The 17,099-nt window shown below is 39.0% G+C and overlaps 1 protein-coding gene across 1 annotated transcript in view; it reads right to left on the reverse strand.

The window, feature by feature from the left end:
• The window catches only part of NBEA (neurobeachin), a 437,354-nt gene that overhangs the window by 163,317 nt on the left and 256,938 nt on the right, over positions 1-17,099 (reverse strand). Inside the window, exon 39 of the mRNA XM_009290267.2 lies at positions 14,446-14,589. Coding sequence (XP_009288542.1) covers positions 14,446-14,589 — 144 coding nt within the window. The remainder of the gene's footprint in view (positions 1-14,445; positions 14,590-17,099) is intronic.

Consider the following 17,099-nt stretch of genomic DNA (forward strand, 5'->3'; position numbering starts at 1 on the left):
GTCCAGAGCTCAACTCCGAAAGTATCGCGAAAGATTACTATTTTTTTCTTTTACCTACTTCAATATCACACGCACAAAAAGGCTAGCATCGTTAAATATATTTACGGCAAGATCGTTTTTATTTCAACTTGCTGTCACTTAATCCTTTTAAAATTACTGTAACAACATTTCGCTCTGTAACGAGACGCTTGCACGGGCACTGAAAAGATGGGATGGGGAAAACCTATCGTAAAAGGCAGCCTTCTCCGCACAAATTGTTAGGTTTTAATTCAGGAGAAAAACTTCTGCTTTAACGCAGAAGACAACAGGGCATCACTTTTTCACCATCTTATCTTCAATACGAATGCAATCTACTGTTAAAGCTGACTGTGGCGGTGTTTAGGAAGCTCACTTGCTCTAATTAGAAGAAAAGATTAAATACAAAACACTCTTCTAGATTTAACCACTAAAGCGTGTAGGGTAATTTGTATACACATATATAAACACACACATCCACATGCATGCACAAACACACCTCTGACATACAAATAATAAAAGCCTCAGTAGTGAGAAACCGGGCACAGCATCTGGCTGACGCACCTCTCAGAAACTGGCGAACTGATCATCTCAGTGAACGCTAAAAAGGGTTTGGTTGGTTTATGCAGTTAAAATCTCCTCTGCAATAAGGAAGACCTTGCTCAGATGGCAGAGAGTGCCTGCGTACGCTTCCAGCTGCCGTCCCCAGACACTCGTCTCTCTGGGGACGAAGGCAGCGCCTGTTCGGAGGGCCTGGCGCGGTCGAGGCAAGCCCTGGGCTGCAGTTCGCACCAAGGCTAACAGGCATGGACGCAACCTTTCCTCCTCCCCCAGTACTGCACGCACAGTTTACTACCAGATCTTGCAAGCAACACTTCAAATTACTCACTTAGCCCAAATTAGTCCTGTATCGGCGCATCTAACTGTCATGTTGTTAATGTTTTACTTTACTGTAACACCCAATTTGAGACCGTATTGCACAACGTTTTGTCATTTACGCTGCAAAATAAATAAAGAGGAAGGCACGGATTACCGTGTGTACAAGGGAAGCTAAAACGCACAGTTTCCGTGACAGCTTTCAGCAGCGCAGCGTGGCAGGGTGGATAATGTTGATACAAACTCTATTTTCTTTCATTTTATTGTTTTCCACCTCCTAATAAACCGGGGTAGCCTCTTGACCCTAGTCAGCTGATCGGAATCACATGCGCCGGGCTTGCTTAGCTGCTCTCCCCGTCTCGCCTCCATCTTCTCTCCCTCCCTTCGCGGTGAGAAAGGAGCCGAGCCGAGCCGAGCCGAGCCGAGCAAGCCCGGCTGCAGGCTCCAAAGGGCAGGGTGATCGATCCGAAACGCCGCTTTAAAGCCTCATCAATCTTCATCTAGGTTGCTCAAGTAATTACGCCCGATTCTCTTGTACGATTACAAGTGGATTTGGGTTTCTATTCCCCAGGCCCCCTTTCTTTGTGTTTACAGAAGGGGGGTCTGGGCAGACAGCGGCTCCCTGCCCTGCAGAAGCACTTGCCCTCTCAAGCAGAGCGTCCCAGCCCTCCCCTCGCCCTCCTCCGCAGCGCGGCCGGGAGCCGCCGCCTGGCCCGGCGCACGGTGATGATGGGCTCCCGGGCCTTTGTGCGGAAAGAAAAGCGCCTTCGGAAGATGCGTCCTGGAAACGACCCGATATTCTATCATTTTAAGGAGGCGTTTGTGGGCTTTGCTGAATCCCAGAAGGAAGACTATCAATTTAATCCAATTACCTCTTTTGCCTGGTGTTGTGTGGCTAAAATAAAAATAAAGCCACCGCTATTTAATGGTCAAAAGGCCAAAACCTATAATCTGACATCCAGGAGAAGACAATAGGTGCACCCCGGCCAGCGGGTGGGCTAGCGATTTGCACTCACGTACTGGAGGAGGGGGCAGAGCTGCAAAACAAGGGGTGGATGTGGAGGGAAAGGGGACATTCACTTCTTAGCCCGTTGCTGAATGCAGGGGAAATCGGGGATTTCTGGTTTCCTCCTCCCGAGAAAAGGCTCCGAGCTCCCAGACCGGTACCTTGGCATCTGCCCTGTGTTCTGCTCAAATGACACCCTAGATTTCTTGCAAGGTAAACATGTCAGAGGTATTAAAATGCGATAAGGAATATGCGTTATTGTAATTTCCAGATGAGAAAACGTTTGCTTGTGGGCTGTTTTTTTGGTGTTTCCCCCCCCCCCCCCTTTTGGTAAAAAAGAAGCAGAAAGCATAATAAACAGTGGTCAAATTATGGGATTTCGGGGGAGGGGGTGTTCAAACCAAGTTAAAAAAATCTTTGCAGATTTTTTTTTTCTCCTGAAAGCACAAAATGAAAAAAATATTCGGTATTAACAGTGTGTCGTTTTTACACTTGTCCTTTGGAAATCTCCAATTACAACTTCCAATTCCATAGCATGTTTAAGGAGCACTGAGTCTTTTTGTTGTAGCCTTCAGGGAGCAAGCCAGCCACTGAGAGAATACGAAATTAATCCACTACAGCTATAGAGAGAGAGGATTATGTTTTAATCCCCTTTGGGATAGTCTCTGGATTTTAAGGATCTGATATTAAAATGTTTACATAGAACATAATCAAAACACTGCAGATTTTCCATATGGCACCGAGCTATCGGGAAGCTTTGGGTCCCCTTCCCAAACCCAACTGATAATCTAATGAAACAAAAGCCGGGCACACCTGAGCCAAGAGCCGCGGGACGGGCTCATTCGCATGCGGGGAAGATAACGAGCTCCGGCTACCAGCCTCACCCCGGCCCCTCTGCGGCGGCGGCGAGCTGCGCTTTTGCAGGGGATGTAAATTTTCATTCCCAGCGCGGCTGTAACCATCAGAAGCGAAGCGCAGCGGGCTCTGCCCGCACTCGGGGCTGCGCTGCCTGGGGCGCCGGCCGGCAGCGGCACACGGGGGATGCTGCCGGGCGCTCCCCGCGCACATCAAGAGCCACCGGCGACACCGAGGGCACTTCACTTCCAGCTCCGGGGGAAAAGCCAACCTGTGGCTGCTCCGCTTCACCAAACAGCTTGGGGTTTGTGGAGAGGACACGCGTCTAGAGCGCTTGTCGGTTGTTGGGACTCTAAGCAGGAGCATCTCTTTTTAAGGATCATTTCGTTGCCTCTTCCCAACCTCTCTGCAGCGGTCGGGGCGGCCCGTAGCAGAGAGGCAGCGACCTAACAAAGAAGTTTTGGCCTTAAAACCAGACCAGAAAACACTTCAGATCCACACGTCTTGCAATCTGTTCAAATGGAGAATTTTCCGCTTTGCCTGATCCCTGTGGTTGGCACATGTGATTTACATTTCTAAAATAAACGCTACCGCGCACATACATTTTAAAAATAATATTTCCTTTCCAAAAGTAAATGATTGTGGGATTAGAAGGTCCCAGTGAATAAAAGCAGAATGTAATCTCTCTCATCCCCTCCGTTAATTTTTCTTAAACAGAGACTTCAGTTCTTGTATTTAGCTCTTACACTTGTATCGTAGCTCTTGTATTTTTCAAGTTCAAGCAAAGAAAGTCAGTGCGAGTTAAAAGTTCTATCAGGTGAAAGACTTTGCTATCTGCTAAAGCAATACCAGTAAAATTACACCTCTTAAGGAAAGTCCCAAAAGAGTGGTATTTTGAACTGTTATTTCAAACATTTTCATTTTCATAAACTGCCATTTTTAAACGTAAGAGCTAAAGATGTGTTACATTTATGAGCCTGAAAATTACACCGGAGGTATATTTTCTAAGATGATCGGGCATAATTACTCCTAAGTAGGATAAGACATATGCTTTTATATGCTGAATTATGAAAACAAGCAATTTACCTACTACAGACTTAAAAGTCTAACTTTTAAAATAATATTTTGGTGATTACTTATAGATGCAAAAATACTAGCTGGGACAAATACTTTGAATACATATCTAATCACCTAGACCAATTTAATTTTACAATCTACTGGTAATTTTTCTGAAAAAAGTGGTGAATATTGTCATGTTTAATTTTTTGCTAACACTTTTAAAAGAAAAAACATCTTAATCTTTTTTTCATATACTGTTTAACATGGAAAAAACAAAACAGATTAGCTGAAACTAATAATTTTACTAAATAAATAGTTTGCATAAACTACAGTTTGTAATTTGATATAATACTTAAACAAGAATTTTAAATATTAAGAATAATTATTAAAAATCCCTCACAATGTACCTGAAATAAGACGACTGAAATTCCCTAAGCACTTTAACTCTAAAGCCAAGTGTATTTGACACTGACTTGCATTTAAAATGACTACAAATCCTTATACTTGAAACAATTTATACATAACACACACTCACGCACACAAAACCTTCAGTTTCTTGTAATATAAATCACATAGCATATAAGCAGAAACAGGTATAGGCACCAGAAGCCTTCGGGAAAAGCTCTGTAGTCAGAAAAATATTTCAACCAATTAACATCATTAATATAATACATGCACTGCCATGTAAATAACAAGTAAACAATGTAAGATTCCTAAAAAACAATTCACAGAATTTAGTCTTTTTTGTTCCTATTGTCATTATAAATCTGATCCAAACTACCCTTTAAAAAGACTTCTGCAGTAAATATACTGAACTTACATGAGGATGGTTGCCCCCAATTTGTTCTCCACTATAGCAGATACAGGGAGTAACTCCTCCACTCAAGCCAAGGCTTTTATAAGAATGTATATATACAGCTCCCTTTACATATCACTTTCAACAGTTTCAATAAAGAGAATAATTCGCACAACTTTTTGATTGCAAAAACCAGAATCTAAGTCTAAATATGACTATAATCTTGTTTTTCTCCCCCCCCACTGAATAACAACCCCAATTCCTTTCCCCTGTTTTCAGAGATATCCAAGCTTACTTTGTGGGCTTCTTACTCTTGCACAATCATATGTTTCATATTGAGAGGGAGGGATTGATTTTTATTGTTTGTTTAAATGTCATTGCCAGTGTGGATAGGCCCTGATATCCCAAATTTTCCCCTATTTTTCTCCCTTTCCTCCACAGAGCATGTAACACTACTACTAACATCAAAGATCAACTTCAATGGTCTTTTTCAACAACAATAACTAAACAATTACGGCAACTCAGTTCTCTTAAGTGGTGTCATAACAGCAAACAAATGTGTTTGATAAAAAAGAAAATGTAAATAAAATTAATCTTACATATTACAACTGTGAATCAAATAGTAAGAAGTAAATACATATTTTTGATGAGGTTGTGAAAATAGTTAAAGATAGTGTTGCTTAAGGAAAAAAAGTTATTTTCTCTCAAATGTATACATACTTTCCCTACATTTGAATTAAGTGACATATGCACCTCCACAGGTAAACATTATTTGAATTCCATACCTTCCTGGTCACATTGAAAGAAAAATATAAAATAGTACTTTTTCTTGAGAGAAAACGTGTTTCACAATATTCCTAGGAATAAGTATCTCTTTATATTGTTCAAAGTGTGATAGAAAACAACCACTTAATAGAATGGTTACAGAATATGCAGAGACAAGCTCAATACCGTACCAAAGTCAATCTTATTAGGTATCTTCTCACCATGGAACAATTAGCTGTGTGTCCAACAGCCTAAAGCAACTCACAAAATCAACTTTTGCCCCCTTTTGCAAGTAAAGTGATTTGCTCTGTAGCATACATGAGAACCTCTGAACTATGCTCAAGCTCTGAGTGGCTTACATGGGTTTAGTATTGTTCCAGGACGTGTTCAAGTGCCAACCTGCCAGATGATCAGGTATTAATAATAATCAAGACTCCCCTTAATGATTTACAGCTGGCCAGAAACTTAAATGTTTGGGATAGGGACCTCACTACTGCAATGCATACATTTGCCACTTCAAAATTAGATTCATACAGTGTGCTCTGCCTGAAGCTATACCTTGGAAGGACTGAGTAATTTAAGCTGGTTTAGAAACTAAGAAGTTGATTGTTAAGCAGTGCATCCAGATGTGAGTATACTACACTAATGCACTATGACCCGCACTAGCTTCCTCCTCATTTTCAGGTAAAACTTAAGGTACTTCTTTTCAACCTAGAAAACCTTAAGTGATGCTGAACATGCCCACATAAGTGACAGTTTTTCTCTCCGAGAGAGCCACTGTAACTGTCTATTCAAATCAAAAGGTAACAGAAAAACCCACACCTTAGAAGAGCATATTTAATGTTGGAAGAAGAAGGGAGAAAGCAGAGATAGCATCCTGCTATAGCAGCATACCACTGAAATAGGAGCTCATTGTAATGAGTCAGAAACACGAGGGATCAAATCCCAGTTGCAAGTCTGAGTAAACCAGACTTGACAGGTATCTTATACAGTCCAGCTTGTGTACCTTGTCATGCCAATAGAGCTCAATTGATTAGAAATGAAATGAAAGATGTGAGCCCTCAGCTTTCATTTCTTCTAGTCTCCATTCTGGAAAAGCTCTTCAGGATAAACTGTAAGCCTTATACTTCTTGAGACTCTAGTGAAGGGAAGTCTTATGTTCAGATAGCTTGTGGTATTTTAAAGTTCACTTATTTGGTTACCTAATCCTCTATGTGTGTGGGAAGAAAGAAGTAAGTTGTTGAATTAGCATATAACTTGCTAGGTATATTTGGAAGAATTATCTAAGATTCAATAGTTGTAACTTCAACATTTTCTGAAAATACGAGTATCTCTAAACAACACCAGAATGAATAAAGAATGTTTTTGAGTGTAACTGTGTCTACTGGTTGCTTGTTTTGCTTTCCCACAGTATGGGAACTTCTGCAGACTCTCCCACAAAGATTCTCTGGTACCTAATAAAAGGAGAACCAATGCGGCTCTCCTACATGACAAGCTCTGTCATGTAGGCTTTCTTAACAACCTGATTTCACTGCAGGAATTTTATTGCTCCTGAAATCCTTACTCCTGTGTTAAAGTTTGTTCAAAATGGCTTCCAGGCCCAGCAGTTACAAAGACAGAGGCTGACAGAGGATGCTCACGTAAACCTTGTTTCTTTAGAAAGCCAAGCTAAAAGCACTCGCGTAACAGGCTAGCAGCGAGGACCGTCCAAATGCACTGGATGAGGCTGCCTCTCGTACAATTTCTGGTCAATAAGACCAGGACTAACTGAACTGTCTTCTTGACTGATTTTTTAGCTTGCTTCTACAACACGAATGCCAAAACAACAAAAAAAAAGCAAAAAATCCTGTCCATAGGTCAGTGAAAGTTCTGGATACATTCCTACCACTAATCTACGTAGGTCTGTTGCTATAGGGACTTGTGAAGATTTTGGAGAATAGGGATTTTCATATGGAAATCAATTGCATAGTGAAGATGAAATAAGGTGCAGAACTGTGGAGTCTGGCTCCTTATGTCTAGGCCTGTCTTTCTGCAGTCTCTCTCCTCTGCATCAGGTAGCTCATCAGCTTGACCTCTGATCAGCTAATGAGCTCCATCCAGGGTGTGGTATTTCAGGACATGGGAAAAGTTACAGACCTATGCACGAGGCAAGTGTGCACTCGTAGGCTCTGTTGTAGCCTAATTCTGCAGCCCTAGAAGTTTCAGATGGAAAGAGCTTTGCAAGTTACGGGGAGAAAAAAGAAACTTAAATAGACTGGTATAAGTGGACAGTAAGAGCACATGAAGCACTCTCAGAGCCTTCCATAAATACAAAACAACAAAGTTTGAACTGATTTAATTTTCAAGCTTGGAAAGCAGGAAATTCGGCTGCCATTTTAAAAGTTGAAGATGCTCAGACTTAGAATGGGGTGTCATAAGGTACAAAGAGAAGAGCTCTTCAAAGCTGTGCTTAGGAGCACTGTCATATGTGACTGACAACCACCTTATAAAATATTAAGTTATTTTGGATAGTAATGTGGAAAAAATGATTAGAATAAACACTGAGATGTCTAAAAATAGTACGTTATAGAAACTGTGGGGCTTTTTTTTTTGTTTTCAATGTGAAAGCCAACTACATATCAAAAGTATAACTGTTTTCAGTTTATGCCTGAATCTATACTCTAAATTAAACTCATACAAATATGTTTTTCTTTTTTATACTTAGACTTGAGGATCAAAATCTGAATATATAATAAGGAGAAACTATGTAAATCTGGCTGAATTAAATTTCCATGTTTGGAAGTACAAGGCTTGTGTGGTTACGTGTCTACCATAAAAAGGGAAAAAGAATCACTCTTCTTCCACATTCCCATCGCCTCCCCAAACAAGCAACCCCCCGCAATGACATTCCTGTCTTGAATGCTAATTTGCAAGAAAAATGAAGTTTGAGGGGAGAAAACTACTCAGGAGTGCATGCTGAATTCAGTGAATAGTTTCCACTGAGAAGCTTGAAAAACTAGGAGAAATATTAAGACTTTTTGGGGTGTTTTCTAAGGAAACCTTGATATTTGTTATTTAACTGATGTCTTTGTGTGTGCACATATACATACATACTTTCTTAAAGAAAAAAACATAAAACATGGAAAAGCTTAAGGTACCTTAGCCACCTCCAGACAGGGAGAAAAAGAGAGTGAGAGAGAGAATGCAAGAGAGAGAGGATAGAGAGAAAATGGGGAAAAAAGAAAGAGAATAAATGCTACCTCTGGAAGCCTCAGAAGTGCAAGCTGTTGGAGGCTGAGAGAGAATTATTAGGAAGCATCACTGCGTACTTATTACAGTCCTTCCTGGGCTTCTCCTGTGGTTGCTGCTTTCTGCACCCCTGGTGTCCCCACAGACTGTCAGTGCCATTCAGAGCCACTGGTGTACGGACAGTGACTGCCTTAGCAGAAGGAGAGCACGTGATGGGCGGCAGGGCTCTCCCAGCCTCGCAGAAGAGGACGCACCAGGGAGAGAGGAGAAGGGTTGAAGAGGGAAGATGAGACCACTCTCAGAACCACTGTCATGCTTTGCCCTCCAGGAGTTGAGAGGGATGAAGATGATTCCTCTTCTTTCCTCCAAAACCTCCTGGGTAGGCTGTGGTTGCTGCTGCAGACAATATAATGTGCTATTTGGTCCTTTCTTTCAACCCATTACTCTGACAGCAGATAATGTAACAAAACTTTCTCTAGTTGGCTCCAAACAAATGATGTGGTTTTTTTCCCCCTGCAAAATCTAATAATTTGAAAATCTGCCTTCTCAGTAGAGGCCCAAGTTATTGTTCTTTTCTTTAATTAAGAAAATCTACCATTTGTCTAACTCCATTAACAAAAACAACGGAAGTGATCCTACATACCTTAAAATCATTTTGAGATGGCAACAGAAGAAAAAAACAAGAAAATGTGCCCCTCCATTACTCCTCAAGAATAGGTAAGAAAAAGTTGCAATCAGCTTTGCTTACCAGAGATTGTCTACACTGGTCAACTCTTGTAAAGAAAATTCAGTCTCAGATTTTGGCCATAAGAAATTTTACTGGAACTAAATATATATACGTATGTTAAATGCATATTATATACATATGTAAAGATGAGTCAATTGTATTTAAGTTTTCCACCCCAAATACTTATTTTGTGTGAACTTTTTGTGGCTTTAGATGCAGTTCCTTGGTGTGTTAGTGCTTTTATTACTGCATCTGGCCCTATGCAAGGCTTCAAAATAATTTCAGAAATGTAAATGAGTCTTTTGTTAGAACCTGGAATAGAAAATTTCCCTATGGGCTAAATGATTTACTTTTTTTTTTTTAGGTACTGCTATACAATTTTAACTGTAACTCTATGTAGTAGAACTTTTGGCATTATTCCAATTTCCTCTAACAACAGCATCAAATATTTTTTCAATTGGAAATTGCTCAGAATCGTGATGATTTCTCTTAGTCTGTCTGAAAGGAGACAAAAGGCTTATTTTGCATAGGGCACAAAACAGATGTTGATAATGTTTGGTTACCACCAGTCTTGTCTGGACTTCAAACAGATGACCTGGAAGTGAGAGGTCTTACATCTCATTAATAATAATACAAGCTGTCAAATCCCCATGACCCAGTGTGTTCCTTAGCACAGGGCAGTAAGTCAATACACTCAGCACACTACCAAGAAGTCTGGATAGAGGGCTTATCACATTAAGTCCTCAAGCCAATGTGGACTAGCTACCCATACTGGCTTGGATGGAAGATCAGCTCTTGTTTAGCAGTAGTAATGCTGCCTTCTAGAAATATTTCTACACTGAAGTTCAGGGTTGCTAAAAGTCAGGGCAGTACTGGGGTGCTGCTTCTCACTCAAACATTCCTGGCACATTTGCATTGTGGGGGGGTTTCTCTTCCACCTAGAGACAGATGTCTAAGAAGAAGGGAAGATTCTGTAGTGAAGGTTAAGATATGTTACGACTAAGATGCATTAAAAGCAGTTAGTGGCTTTCCTTGGGTTTATTTGGATGAGTTGCTCAATCTCCTTGTATAATGGAGCGAATAATATGTATTTATTCTTGCAAGACTGTTGTGAGGCTGTATTTCACCATGGCTTATGAGGAAGTCAGATTCTGAGCTGACTGAGCCCATGCAAGTAACCAGACAGATGCCTGCCAAAGCCTTTTGTCTTTCTAAAATAACCCAAAGCCTCATATCCTCCTACCTTTATTTCCTTTTTTCTTTCTAGAAACTACTCTTTCGAGAGTAGCAAAACACTTTGTCAGGGATACTTTGCTTAGCTGGGGCCTATTTGCTGTTGCCACCAGCCATATGACGAAATAGATGAAATGTGCTCCGGTTACAGAACATGTATCTTTCAAAAATGTCATTAAGGCTAAATTCTGCTCTCGGATGCGCTCAAACAATTCTCAGCAAGTCAACTGCAACTTCACAACAAAGAGAAGAGAACGTATTTCTGAAATGTAAAATTCATAAAACCTGAGTGGTTCAACATTTATTCTGTTTGTTTTTTTTTTTTAATGACCTATTTCAGTGCAAGATCAGTGCTTTAAAAAAAAAAAGGTTGGGGGAAGAATATTAATTATCTATTAAAACATATTTCCCTTTGAGGATGCTAGCTTATGATATTAGAATACTTCCACATATTTTTCATTTTGAAAAAATCACCTACTAAGCAGAAGACAAACTGTTAGCAAATTGGCATTCTCAGGCTCTTAAGAGAAAAGGTAAGTATTTAAGAGCCCTACTGCAGCATTAGAAAATCGAAAAGGAAAAGAAAAGGAGAAGAGTTAGTAATATCAACTCACTACAGTGGATTTGATTGTATTACCCACAGGTTCACAATATATTAGAAAACTGTTAAAATTGACTGGGATATCTCAATCATTAGTTCTAACAGAGATGTGACTTGCCTCTTGAAGTGAACAGTCTGGGAAGAAAAGGAGCTAAAACTGAAACAGAAAAATGTAAAATATTTTAATAAGTAAATGCTAAAACAAGAACAACATCTTTTGATAACTCATACTGTAGGACAGTTAAAACACTGCTTTAGTCAAAAATCTGGACGCAAACTTAGAAGTCATAATTCTAAGACCATAATAACACGGAATCTGATTTTTATATTTTATTAAAATGTTACTTAATATAGTGAAATCTGACCAACTGCCATTGCAACATATGGAATACTATTATTATATAATAAAAATATTCAGACTATAATTGTTTAAAAATTCTCCATCCCATATGTAATTTATCAAAGTGAACTTTACATCGATTTGTGCCACATGGTTGATGACAAACTATAAAGAGTCTCTGGAACAAAAGGTATGTACAGATAACTTTGTATGAACAGTCTCAATCTGTTTCAAACTTTCCTTTTTTTTAGTTTTAACTTCACAAATTGAAATACTGTAATATTTATATTCTCTTAGTTAAAAGTCTTTTAAAACCTAAGGTCTCGTCTTTTTAAAAAGTGCTTTAGTTTCACGGAATAAACAACGTTAAATTGTTTTAGTTAAATGTGGACAATCTTAAATCAATTTAAACCTGGTTTATAATGATTTTGTTTAATTCCTATCCCTTACTGAGACAATCCAAATCGTTGTAAACCAGGTTTAAATTGATTTAAGCTTTAAAGTTAAATTGGAGGCATATCTGAATATAGAAATTCCTATGTATCATTCCACTCTGAACAGTAACTAGATATAAATGATGCTGTGATATACCATAACTTGATATATCTCAAAGATTTCCAGATCACATACACTGAATCTACATAACTTTAAAATTAGACAAGAATGGACAGTGTGGCTTTATTGGGACCTGCTCTTCAGAGCTGTCAGAGGTTGTTCTAACCTTGGGCATAAAACCCACCTTCCTTGCCTACTGCTTTTCTCGATTTCATTTACTGGACTCAAGTTTCAGAGTCACATTGTATAAACTGAAAACCGTGGAAAGCAGTGGCAGCATTATATGCAAAATCATGCAAATTCATGAGGCAAAACAGAGGGTATGGAGGGACTCAGTTTTTTTTCACTGATTGGTAAAATTTACAGAAGACACATATGATACTGTGTGTGACCATTAACTCTCAAAATCATTTCAGCTCCAAAAATGAGCAAGAGTCAAGTAGCAAAGGCTGCAGTTAATCTGATAGTAAGAATGAGGTAGTGGAACGTGGGTTCTTTTTGAGAAGTTCACAGTTTTTGGTACACATATAGCAGCATTACCACATCACCTCACCACACTTGGAGGTGCCTTGCTTGCCCTGTTAGTGTTGATAAGGAACACAAAGGCTGATTTCTGACACTGTTAGGACAGATGTCCCGTCAATATTTCAGAAGTTAATTTGTTCCAATTTCTATAATTTCTAACACTGACAATATCTCCCAATTTCTACAAACTGTAAAAGGAAAGGACTAGAATTACTGTGCCATGTTCTGAAGGAGCAGGGGTTGTCATATATGTAGTGATCTCTAGTAAAAGGGTATATTGCACATAAATACTTAAGGATGCATTGAAATACCAGTTTTTTGCAGAGGGGTGTAGCTATAGGGATTGTATTGCATCAGTGTGTTTGAACAAAATGGCAGTGTTGGGGCATACGTAAGAACTTCATAGCTCACTGAGATTTGCCAGACTGGGCAAGAATTTTTCACGTCCACTTTGCAGTTCTAATCAATATTTCAATGTAATTGCATATTGCAGCCTTTAAACCATAGCAACTGTATGCATATTTAGTTGGAAGCACTTTTCTTAGATATAAGAGCTTAGCCAAAGCAGTGTCAAGTTTTCCTTCTAAAGGAGGAAGGGACACTGATCAAATTATCCCACTAATGGTCCTGCTTGACGCATTCTTTTATTGACTTAAGACAACAGTGTCTCAGCAATGGTTAGCTGCAGACTGAGAAAGCAAGCAGATTGACATATTAGCTGTGATAATCATATACCGAAGGTTGCTCCCAAATAAAAGCATTTACTTCCCCCCCTAGCTCTGCTCTAGTTTCAAAGTATGAGACTAAATTTCATGTAGGCATTTTTGCTTTTGTTTGGTTGGTTGGTTTGTTTTGTTTTTACCATCTATTTATAATCTTCTCTTTGCTACACATTTCCACTTTGTCATCAGAGGAAAGTGCAGGAGCAAAGGTAGCTATTCTAGAAATTCAATTATGCAGAAAAAAACCCTGAGACATCATAAAACTTCCCCTTAGTGGAGTAATTTAATAAAGTTATTTTAAAAATATAAAAATTTCATACTGCATTTCACAGTCCTTACATTTTTATCTCATCTGAGAGGAGAGTGCATTTTCAACTTTCAACATGCCTTTCTTTCCAGACTACGTCCCCAGGAAAGGTACTATTGCAGACAGAACTGTAACAGAACCTGCTAGAAAATGGGTAAAACTGTGACCTCACTGCATACCTTGACACAGGGAGAAAGGACCAAAAGGGATCTCTCATGTACGTTTTTACAGAGGATTAATTCCCAGCTCATCTGCTAGCTAACGAAGTTCATAGCTTGGTTACAGTTTCATTCCTTCTTAGACCCCGTTTACAACAGGCAACTTTTTCCCTCACTGTGACAGATGGGTTGAGATACTGTAGATCCCCCTTAACTCCATCAGTGAGAGAAGTGGGTGCCAACAGGAGCGCAGGTGTCTCTCCACAAGCTGCGTGGCACTTGCGATCAGGTCATGAACGCGCACAACCACACTCTGACTCACAAACCCCTAAGTTACGGAATTAGTCCGCATTTCCATTTTAACCATAAAAAAGAGACGTTCCCACAGTGGTTTTACAGAATTCTCAACAAGTCACAGGCAGCAATAAAAGCACTTGAGGTATTGCTATTTCTCGCATCTCTGCTGAAAGACTGTGTGACGGGCACATGCTTTGTAATCGGTTCCCCTAGTTCACAGAAGTAGGACATCATATTAAATCTAAAAGACAAAGAATCTGTTTGTACTGTAATTGTATACTTAGCTCTCAATATTAAGACACTAACCACAAAGGTTAAGAACTAACAAGTTTAAAAGAGCCTTTTGGTCATATCTTAATTGTAATGAAAAACATAATTACCTGCAAGGTTGTCAATCTCTTTCTCTTGGAGCAGGCTAACAGCATCATCATCTCCTTCCAGCATAAGCTCTGTTTCTGCATTCTGATTTACCACAGCTTGACTTCGGAAAGTTTTCTTTGACTTCACTACATCCTCTTCGGTGCCTAAAAAAAAGTTACAAATGTTGTGAATTTAGCTGAATAATATTTTAAATATAAAATAACCACAGTTAAGTAGTAAAAAAAATACAGTATAAATCAACTTTATCGAAAAAGGGAAGGAACATTTTCAAAAAATTTATCAACGTTTACAAAATATGCAGCCTTATTCTGTCTTTCAGAATATCCCTCGAATAAAATACAAACTGTTTCACAAAGACTCTCCTGCTTTTAATAATTGCTATTTGCTTTATGTTCAATGTTGTTCCATTAGTTTTCCACCTGCAAGAAATTCAGCTGGAGTTTCTCTTGGGTTCCTGGTGTCCTGACTCTGACTGACCTCTGAGAGCTCAAACCACCTAGTCTAAATAAAGGAGTTGGTTTTGGGAATTCAAAATCTGTCATGATTTTTATCTTAGAGATAGGAGGGACAGGATGGTGAAGTAGGAGATGGGTTATCTCAATAGAGAGTAACAACAAGGTAGGCTATGCAGAGATTCAGAAAAGACAAAAAAAGGACAAGCACGGTGAGGGAACTTTGGTGTGCGTCTGTGTGTGTGTTTTTAAGGAGCACAACAAAAATGTTGGTGTATGGACATGTGCCAATTATCTCAAAGGACTTCACAGGAACGTCTTAGCCTTTCTTCTTGCCTACAACTGACTTTTTTCTATTCAGACTGATGGTTCCTTACGGCAGGAGATCTTACATCTTACATTTTGGGAAGGTCCTACTAGCGCTTGCCAGAATTTATTTGCATGAGGTAAGAAATTAATCATAGTGTGGTCAAATGATAGTAGCCTTCATATCATAAATAGCTTTCATGTACTGTTGTGACATCCTCATGGTGTTTCTTTCTTAGATGGGGAGAGGTCATTAGTTTTGTTTGCAGTACTACAGACTCATAGTAGCCTTAGGAGAGAAAGCTTTCTGTTTTTTTCCTAAACAGAAAACCCTGCCTCTTCACCTTGAACCCTACAAGATATGGGCATCTGCAGTTTTGCCAACCAAGAAATAAAACCCAGACTTAATATCTCCTTTCTGTATGATAATTTGAAGATCTGCTTACTACTAAGCTACAGAACAATGAGTGAAATCTGAGCAAAACCAGGCACGTGTGGATTTTGTTTGTCTTCCACAATGCCTGAACTTCACATGATGAATGCTGTTATGGCAGATGTAAAATCATGAGGTAAAGCTGCATATAAGACTCGTGGCCTCATATTAATACAGGACAACTAAAAGGAATATAGTAAGCAGATAGGTTAGTGAAGATAGATGCATGGAATGGAACTGATGTGTCAGGCAGTTTTGTTACTACAAACAGTGGGGAAAGTGTTATGATTTTATCTCCTACTCTTATATGAGTCTTTTAATTAGTTTGTGCACAGGAGAGTCAATCCATATAAATAAAAATGCTGGAGGCATTCTGTTAGTGTTTGAAGATCACTGTTAGCATGCCACTTGATATCGGACTCCACCACAGGCTGAGACAATCTCATGTTTTACATTGCCTAATATTAACCTTTTGTATACTATTGCTATTATCCCAATTGCTATTTCTGAAACTACAGAGCAGGTAAAGACAAACAAGTAAGCAAACCCCCATTTTTTTTCACCAAGCCCAAAATTAAGGACAGCATCTCTAATCTTCCTATTTGTTGCTCTCTCCATTAGGACCATACTGATACTGATAGCAATTAAGACAATACCGACGCCGATATATACTAATATACTGCGTTTTGCTGTGTTCAGTTATTAGGCTGTGATCACTACCTCACTTGCATAGGTTACTACTTAGTACAACTAACTGTAATTATTCACCCAATTTAAAATTGAATCAAGTAACTAACGGTTGAAAAAGTTTTCAGTATTATGTCCAAGCTTCTGGGTTTTTGTTTGGTTTGATGGTTTTGTTTGTTTGTTTGGGGTTTTTTTGGGGTTTTTTTTTTCCTTCCTAATTCACAAATAGGAGCAAGAATTGTAAAAGTTTGGAAACACACAAAGGAGTAATGTGCTGTAACAGACCTTCAGTTTTATTACATCAGAATTGTCCTGAGTATTTAAGCGGTAGATCAGGATCTTGCATGTTACACTTGTGTTTACTACAAGGGAGCTTAGCATCATTTGACAAAAGTAATAACTCCTGCTGTGAAGCATTTGACACTAAAGGAGACCAGGCCTGAGATGAACTAACACGGTGGAGGAAGGAAGCATGAAAATACTGTTCTCTTCCTTTTTGGTAGTTATAGTGAGTGTTACAAAAGTTTCTGAGCTTCGTAAAATGTGATAATCTTTAAATGAATAACTTCAAAAGTACTAATCTGGAGTAATCGTAGAGTCAACCATTTCTGTAGTAACTGATTAGATTAGTGACAGTTCTTTAAAACTATTTATGCATGAAGATATATTTTTAAAATTACAAGGAAAAAAAGTTCCGAGCCCCAAATTATTACTAACACTTAAAATGCATCAGAAGAACCTGAAATTTAGTGTATTTTAAATCTCCTGTGATTAG

The sequence above is a fragment of the Aptenodytes forsteri genome, unplaced genomic scaffold, assembly GCF_000699145.1.
Source record: "Aptenodytes forsteri isolate BGI_AS27 unplaced genomic scaffold, ASM69914v1 Scaffold155, whole genome shotgun sequence".
NCBI classification, from domain to species: Eukaryota; Metazoa; Chordata; class Aves; order Sphenisciformes; family Spheniscidae; genus Aptenodytes; species Aptenodytes forsteri.